Genomic DNA, 9,360 nt, shown 5'->3' on the forward strand with positions numbered 1-9,360 from the left:
TTTTTTAAATTGCTTATGATATGAACTCTATGTACCCATACACATACACAAAATGATATTATAGGTAGAATTTGATTTAGAACACGCTCTATTGTTCACGCATTTGGGTAATGTGATATAAACTGAATTACAGAAACCCTCCTCTTTTAAAATTGACATTGACTGAAGAAACAAGTAAAACTGAACATTAAACATACATTGTTACCTTCACAAAAGTATGTCATCAATCAACTGTATTGTGAATACTCAGCATAGTTTAGTATCTGCTAATTATACTAAACCCTAGACTAATTAACAAGACTCAATGTAATAATTACGCTGGAACATGTCTCTGTAACCCCATTGTCCCCCCTCTACCCCCCGCCTCCCCACCACGCCCATTGTCATGAATAATCAAAGCTCTATTTATTTAACTTCATTAAGATTTAAACAAAAATCCATTTGTTTTAACTGCAAAGGTTTAAAAATCAGCAAAATAACATGTTTAGAAATCAATTATAAACAAAAAGCTTTAAAATCATTTGTAAATGTACAATGGGTGTGTAAACTGCACAATTTGTAAATGTACAATGGGTGTGTAAACTGCACAATTTGTAATTCCTGTGTGACATGTTGATTTGAGTCTAACAGTCCTCCTAACTCGTATTCCACAGTTTTATGCATAAAAATGAATTAAGTAAAAAGAAAAAAAGGAAAATAAGGCTCAAAGAGAAAAAAGAGAGAGTAACGACAATTATAAAATAAGTTTGCAATCGAAAGAAATGAGAAATATTAATAATGATCTAGAAAAAAGAATATCAACAAAGAACCCGGCAAAAAATGAAAGTCTAAAATTAAAAGAGCAATAAAGAATCCCTAGAAAGTCCTGGATTGCTGGTTACAGCTTTCGTTTGATTCAGCACATTAATACAACACCTGTTTTCTGCCTTTGAGTTCAATTAAGCGTAAAGTATTATAAAATTTTATTACGGAATATAAGCTCACAAACAAACAACATATGTACTCGTACATTCATGTACACTAAGCATAATATAAGAACTTTTACAATTCTACATTCTGTAAAATAATGATATTTATTTGAGAAGCGAAATTTTGTAATCAAATATTTACAAAAAGTATGAAAATGTTTGTAAAAATTACATATGTATAATCAACAGGGGAAAACCTCCCAATTTATCCATGAACTGAATGAATTTTTATGATTTAGTTTAGACTAGAGCGTGTAAGGAAAACAACATTTAGGGTGAAAAGATAATGATTAATAAAATCTTTGGTTTACGAAGAGCAATTGTAAAAAATGTTTATAACAGATATGTAAGTACATAAATGAATAAGTTGAGATTTTACATGTAGTGCGTTAAACTTGTGTACATGTTCTTATCCGTTTACTGGATTCGTACAACAAATCTGGACTTGTATAGGGCCCCTGAGCCAAATCCTGAGTTATATCCAGGGATAAGAACGGTTTAGGAAGGGTTGGGGGCCCTTGTTTCAAGGATAGATTATCCAGGTTGGTCTCCAGGTAGCTCTCAAGATACGAGTTTCCAGAACCCGAATGTTCCGACGCAAGATTGGAGTGTTGTGTATCCGAGAGCTCTGATGGGCTTGAATCTCCATCTCCGTCCTCTCTTCTCTTCTTCAAGATGGATTTATAACCTCGCTCACTTCTAGGGAGAGGTTTAGCATATATAGCAGAAGACGCTAGGTTCAGATCTATACTGGAGGTCGTGATTGTAACCTGCTGATATAGGTTCTCATGGCTGTAGAACAGTTTATCCTGGGAGTTGTAGTTGGAGTCAGGACCAATCTCTGTATATGGATCAATCCTGGAGATAAACTGAGAAGGTTTTGAATCTCCGTGTATGTTAAGATCAATACTTGAGAATCTGACAAGATCATTATCCTTGAATCCTGGATCTAAAGGTTCTGGTTCATCTTCTCTTCTATTTAGTTTCCTGCTCACAACTAGGATTAACATAACAACAAGAAATGTAAAAACTACAACAGTTACAACTCCAACAACAGCATACATGATAATCTTGTTGGGTTCCTTGATCACCTGGAACGGATTGAACAAACCTTCTCTGAGCTGACCCTGCTCTCTCAATGATTGTCCTGAATGTAGAAGTGGAGAATAGGGTTGAGGCATGTATGCTACAACAATATTAGATATTTCTCCTGTATTACCTTGATTATCTACCCCCAGTATACAGTAGTATAGGTTAATATTATAATCCTGAACTAGAATACGATGGGATTCATTTTCTCCACTAGGTTTAGAACCACTAAATCCCTGAACAAGATGAAGCTCAGATCCAGGTTGAGAATATTTATAAAAACTGTTTGGATCCTGAGTATAAAAGAGTTTATAAGAAGTAGGTTTACCATCATCATAATTATCTCCAGGAGCTGTCCATTTAAACTCAAATTCTCCTTGAGATGATAAAACCTGAACAGTTAAATCCAATATTCTTGACGGAGGAGAAATATCCACGGTACTTCTCTGTACACTTGATATATGAAATATATACCCGGAGAATACTCGTGAGAACTCACCCAGCTCCTCTTGACCTGAACCTGACTCCAGGTAGGCTGGAGAACTAGGAGTACTGGATACATGGACGGATACAGTGTATCTACCCTCCTCCTGTATACTTGTAAGATACCTGGAGTAAACTCCGTCTCCTGGATAAATATCAGGATCCCCTGAACCTGAATCTACAAGAATTATACTGGTTGAAGGTATGGATAATCCAGCTCTGTTTATTCCTTCAATCTTTGCTTCAATCCTAGCATTATGAACAGGTTTCTGGTTGTACCGTAGTTCTGTGTATAGTATAACAGGAGAATCTGGTGTTACACTAGCATTAAACTTATCCTTGTTACTAGATATCTTTATATCTAGTTTATCATGGTTTGAAGATGAACTAGATGTAACTTGTATCACATGACTACATTGTAGTATAGGAGATGGTATTCTCACTAAACTATAATTCCATCTCATACCAATATTCTCAGGTATATCCCAGGGTACATTATATATAGTATAATAATGTAAACCAGCTGTAGTATCCATTAATGTTGAATATCTTGTTCTTCTTGTATCAGATAAACTCAAAGATTTAATATAACTTTCAGTTATTTCTGGGAAATATACATTAAACTGTGTATTTACACCTACACTTTTATCAATAATAAAACTATCCTTTTCTTCTCTTTCCATATCCATGCTTCCTTCAAATCTTCGCTCATATATCTGAAAAATATAAATATAAGAATATATAAATATATAAATGAAATATATTAAATAACTCACCAGTTGACTTGAGTAGGGTAGAACTGATGATAATATCTCTCTAAGAGAATCTACTAGGTTCATATAAACAGATAGAGAAGGTTTATCTTCTTGAGATTGAGTTGAAACCAGATAACTCTGTGCTCCAGTAGTATAAGATAATCTCTCCAATGGTATTGAAAGCTCTGATACACTGGGTTGAGGAATAGAGATTGTAAATATCTGAAGTTGATGTTTTGATGAAACCTGGTTTAATTCTATCTCATCCTGGATTGTAAAGGATGATGAATCTCCACGACTAATAATAATAATAACTCCTCCTCTTGATGCACCAGATATCTGTAAAGCTTCTATTCCCTTCATAACTCCACATTTTACACAACTTCCAGTTCTAGGTGATAGATTATGCTTGGTTCGTATTGAGAACGCTAAACCGTTCCTGGTTGAAGAGATTACTCTGGGTCCTAATCTACCTACAGGATGGGAGATATGAGCATCATCATTGAATAGAACAAGACCAAGTTCTGTATCTTCAGGTAGATCATGGAGTATAAACTTCTTACAAGCTGTCCTGATATAATCCCAGTAATCTTGATGGTTCATCTCAACTGAGTTCTCAAGGAGAATAATAAACTTAGGTTGTATTCTCTTCATAATGATTATCTGAGGTGTAGTAAAGTTAGGATAGGAGATAGGTTTAGGTTTAGAGAAATCTTCATGTTGGAGAATAATATCCTTGACAGTTTTACCCAGACATTGAGAATATTGTCTTGATACAAGATCTAGGTCGGAGTCAATATCTCCGAATACTCCGTATCTAAGACGGAACCAGAGATTTCCTAATCTACGTCCTGTCTCTGTAGAGTTGAGGAGAAGGTAGGAGTAAGGTATGAATATATTATCTCCTGGTTCTCCGCAACCTTGTCTTTGTTGAGTATAGGGTTGGGAACCAACAGATCCAGGTGTAATCTGTAAACTAGCATCCTAGAATATATCAGTGTAAGATAACAGTTTAGTGAATACTTTGGTTATTTAGTTTACTGTACTGTACTGTACTGTACTGTACTGTACTGTACTGTACTGTACTGTACTGTACTGTACTGTACTGTACTGTACTGTACTTATTGTACTCTATACCTGGAGCTGGCTGGATTCTAGGATAGTTTGAGTACAATGATCTTGAGTCCATGTACTAGGTACATAAATCTGGAACTCTTCAAGTAGAATTCTTCTATTTAAACTCTGATAAACCTCTCTACTCATCAACTCTAACCCAGCCTGAAATAAAGCAAATATATAAAGTGTTTGAACTGGAAATTTGACAAATTTAAATTTAAAATTATTATTATTTTGATTTCCCGGATGCCTGGATAGTGTGCGAGGGGGGATATTGCTGAATGTAAAGGGGGAGTGATGGCAGGAAGGAAGGAAGGGGGAGATGGGAAGGGTAAAAGGGGCAGAAATCCTTATTTATAGAAACGAAGTAAACTGGAAGATCTTTTGTTTAACCCTCTTCATGTTTTTATATCTACAAGGTTCCATACATTATACAGATAGTACAGGAGAGGTTTCAAGTTTATAGAACTTTTAGTGAACTCCATCTAATGTCATCTCCAATATCTATGAGTCTAGATATACTACAGCTACATCTATTGTACTCTATCTGCATTATCTATGAGTTTAGATATACTACAGCTTCATCTATTGTGCTCTATCTATATTATCTATGAGTTTAGATATACTACAGCTGCATCTATTGTCCTCTATCTATATTATCTATGAGTCTATATATACTACAGCTACATCTATTGTCCTCTATCTATATTATCTATGAGTCTATATATACTACATCTGCATCTATTGTCCTCTATCTATATTATCTATGAATCTAGACATACTACAGCTACATCTATTGTCCTCTATCTATATCATCTATGAGTCTAGCTATACTACAGCTATACATCTATTGTCCACTATCTATATTATCTATGAGTCTAGATATACTACAGCTACATCTATTGTCCACTATCTATATTATCTATGAGTTCCATACCAAAGAATAAAAATGCTCTGGGAGTTTATCATCTGCAAAACTCCATTAAATTCATTCCAAGTTCATTTTTCATTAACAATAACAGTTTTTCATGACAAAAAGTTTGAATAATTTTTCATTTGTCTGAACAGAAATTCCATCTTGAAAAGGAATCGAGTCTTTGCCACAAACTAAAATTTTCTTAATCCTTTATCTTTACAACTAAACCTTTGATCTTTCAAAACTAGATAATTTCATCCAACAGAATTCATAGTTTGAAACAATGAGAATTGAATACAAGGAGGGGGCAATAGGGTTTCCATACACTTTAATGTGACGTTTTTTGGCTGCTGGAGAACTAGTTTTTGCGTAACAACAATAATAAAGATTGTAAACAATAACACAAATGATAAACAGACATTGGTGCATCTCTGCGTTAGATGAAGATTCACCGTATACTAACTCATGTTTGTTTACATTAGATCGGCTGCCTTTATTATTGTTGTTACGCAAAAACTAGTTTTCCAGCAGCCCAAATACGTCACAGCAAAGTGTACGGAAACCCTATTGCCCCCTCCTTGTATTCAATTCTCCTTGGTTTGAAATATCTAAGGTCTATGACATTGGGTTACAGAGTTTGTGTCAAAGACTAAATTTCTTTTTATGTTTAAAACATTTTCAAATTGAAAAGTTGGTTAATCTTAACACTAAAAACACATTAAGATAAGCTTAATAGTTAATAATATACAAATTATATCCCCACACATTATTTTTACAATGTTTTTGTTTTAAAGTTTGTGTATTTATCTGTGTATTGTTTAACTATGAAAAACCTGATCTGAATTCTTGTCTTGCCTTTGTCTAGAAGTCTGGGTTAGATTACTAAAACTTTAGAAAATTTACAGAAGAAAGATGAAAACAATTGAGTTGGTTTGTTTGGGGGAGACTCAAAAAAAGAAAAAGAGAGTTGGTAAAAAAAATAAGATAATGATTTGCAGAAAATATAGCTTTTTCCTTTTTTTTATTATAAATTTAGATGTTTTAGTTTCAAATTTTACTTGTTCCTTTATGTGTGGAAAGTTTACTCCAAATAGTAGCCAAAATATGCCTTAAAGATATAGGGGGGGGGAGTAAGAAAATTAGGGGGAAAGGGTGTTGTATAAGAAGGGGGAAAAATATGTAAGGTATAAGCAGGGGGGGGGAGGTTGACTATATATGTTTACAAGGCAGATGCTGCGGTGAAATAAGAGAATAATTGGAATACTCAAGTCATTTCTAGAGAAATAGATTTAGATAGATCTGATACAAGACGAGAGGTAGAAATAGATTTGGATAGATCTATAGATACAGGACTAGAGGTAGAAATAGATTTAGATAGATCTATAGATAAAGGACTAGAGGTAGAAATAGATTTTGAGAGATCTATAGACACAGGACTAGAGGTAGAAATAGATTTAGATAGATCTATAGATACAGGACTAGAGGTAGAAATAGATTTTGAGAGATCTATAGATACAGGACTAGAGAAAGAAATAGATTTAGATAGATCTATAGATACAGGACTAGAGGTAGAAATAGATTTAGATAGATCTATAGATACAGGCCTAGAGGTAGAAATAGATTTTGAGAGATCCAGAAAGGTAGAATGTAGAGATAGAAATAGATAAGATATAGAGCAGAAGAAGATTTAAAGTAAAGATAAAGATAGAAATAGATAAGATATAGAGCATGAGAAGATTTAAAGTAAGGATAAAGATAGATAGATAAGTTGATCTTTTTGATTGCATTCATAGTAAATGCAAATTAAATTTAAATACGTTTATAAACATATCAGAATATTAGGTTTCAATCGAATTGATCTTAATCGGTTAAAAAAATAACTTGAAGAAAATGAAGAAAATTGTATGTAGTCTATCGTACTCGAGGTTGCGTGATTTCTTGAGAAAAAATTTGCTTAAAATGAGGAGCATGTAAACCTTATGGTTTTTCAATAAGAAAATTCAAGATTTTATTTTATTATAAATAATCTTTTGCAGTACAAAACAAATGTGTGCCTAAGGTAAGAATAAAAATATCCAAAGTATGAACAAAAATGTTTATATTCTGATCTACTTGCAGCCTACTTCTAAAGAAACAAAGGCAGTTTTATAATCTGTGTATCCTGGGTTACGAAAAAGTATCAAGGATCAGAAGGGACATACCAAGGTCTGAGGCCTGACAACACTCTAAAGTTGGCCTGGTTGATGATTGATTGATTGATATTATTTTCCCAATTTAAATCTGATTAAAGGGACTCTCCATGCAAAGATTGAAATGCCAGATTTACAAGAGTTCACTTGAAACATTTATCTGATTAAAAACTGAGACGATAACGTCGTGTTTTTCTGACTCCGAAAAGTATTTATTTCTGTAAATTTCTCCATTGTTTCTTATGTTTACACGAAATGCACAATGCAGAATAACCACAAATAGAAATAAACAGTATATATTGATACTAGATGAGTCAAAGCTTTGAAGGGTACAGTTGTAAATCGGGTATTGCCATCTTTGCATGGAGGGTCACTTAAACTGCGTTCACCATTCCTGTAATTCAATGTAATAATTTGACCTGAATATTCTCTAGAATCTGATCGCAGTCCCTTGGATCGAAGGAATCAGGAATTTTTACCACAATGTTTCTTAATCCTCCGGTTTTCTGGTTAATATGTACTCCACCGTTCATTCTATATTCTTCCTTCATCTTTTCTTCATCTATCTTATTAAATTCATCATTCGTCCATGTGGACGATACTTCCGCTGCACCTTCAGTCGTTTTTTCTTCTTCTATAGTTTTCACTTTATAATGTCTTCTGTCTTCTTTAATTTTGCTTGTTTTCCTTGATTCTTCCTCCCATCTTTCATTATCACCTTGATCAACGAAATTATCTAGTTCAGTCTCTAATCCTGCTTGATCATGTATCCCAGAATCACTAGAAACTAGTTCTCCAAACCTAGCTTCAGGTTCAGTAATTAGCTCCGCTGAACAGACAACAGTTTGTAAAATCACTGGAAGTATTATTGATAAAATCATTTTATCATAATCTAGGTTCACAACATGGATATCTTTTATTTTATTAAACTCCTGGAATTATACCATATCCGTCCTGAGATGAGGCCAGTGTATCGGACGGGAAACAAAAAGGGGAGGGGGAATATGGCCGAGAGGGATGATATTGATAGAGTTGTTGAAGGACAGAAAATCCGGTGAAAATTGTAAAATATTCTAAATTCAAGAAATAATATATTTCTACTTCTAAAGTTCTATTCAATCAATATCAATCTATCTAGTCCAGTCACCCTTGCAACTTTATTAGATACAGATTCAAATATATCAAAAAGGAATGTGCACTCTTTTCCTTTTAAAACTTGTAAATTTCAGAAAAAGGATATTTTACAACCGCGCACCTCTGGGAAACTAAACAGATAATTATTGATTAATAAATTGTCGCAATTATTTCTGTAAAATAGAAAGAATAAAGGTGTGGGGGGGGGAGGGGTTTACGGTTTTTGGTCTAATAATAACTTCCTTAAAGTGTTTCGTTTCTTTTCTTTTTGTTAAAGAAAATGTCCTTCTTACAATTTACACTTATTATTTACTGAGCAGATAGGGAGGTCTTGAAAATTTCATTTGCCTTCCCGGACCAGAATCACATTTATTTAAGATATCAAAGCATCTTTTAGAAAAGAAATATTTCTCCAAATTCTAAAATATGCGACGATTAAATTTGATAAAAAGCAACAAAAAAATGGGTAATGAACCATTTCACGGCTACCAAAGTACAGATGTTGGATGAGCCGGCTACTCTGTCTCCGTATACCGGAGCTGAGCTGACCGGAGCACAGCTGTTCACTTAGTTCTTAACTGGCAGGAAAAACGTATATATTTTTGCTATATATATTATATTTATATCCAATACATTTGTTTAGATACCGTTTAGACTATAGACAGAGAGAAAAAACTAAGAAACATGGATATTTAGAGAGATGAAATTGG

General features: G+C 33.7%; 1 protein-coding gene across 1 annotated transcript; it reads right to left on the reverse strand.

The window, feature by feature from the left end:
- Positions 1–980: 980 nt before the first annotated feature.
- On the reverse strand, positions 981–8,490 carry LOC111707902 (calcium-activated chloride channel regulator 1). The gene is made up of 4 exons (XM_023481086.1): positions 7,936–8,490; positions 4,433–4,573; positions 3,317–4,279; positions 981–3,256 (listed from the first exon to the last, which is right to left on the reverse strand). Exons 1-4 carry the CDS (start codon positions 8,395–8,397, stop codon positions 1,358–1,360), a joined length of 3,465 nt encoding a protein of 1,154 aa, XP_023336854.1. The 5' UTR covers positions 8,398–8,490; the 3' UTR covers positions 981–1,357.
- Between the last annotated feature and the right edge of the window lie 870 nt (positions 8,491–9,360).

This window comes from Eurytemora carolleeae, unplaced genomic scaffold (assembly GCF_000591075.1).
Source record: "Eurytemora carolleeae unplaced genomic scaffold, Eaff_2.0 scaffold595, whole genome shotgun sequence".
NCBI classification, from domain to species: Eukaryota; Metazoa; Arthropoda; class Copepoda; order Calanoida; family Temoridae; genus Eurytemora; species Eurytemora carolleeae.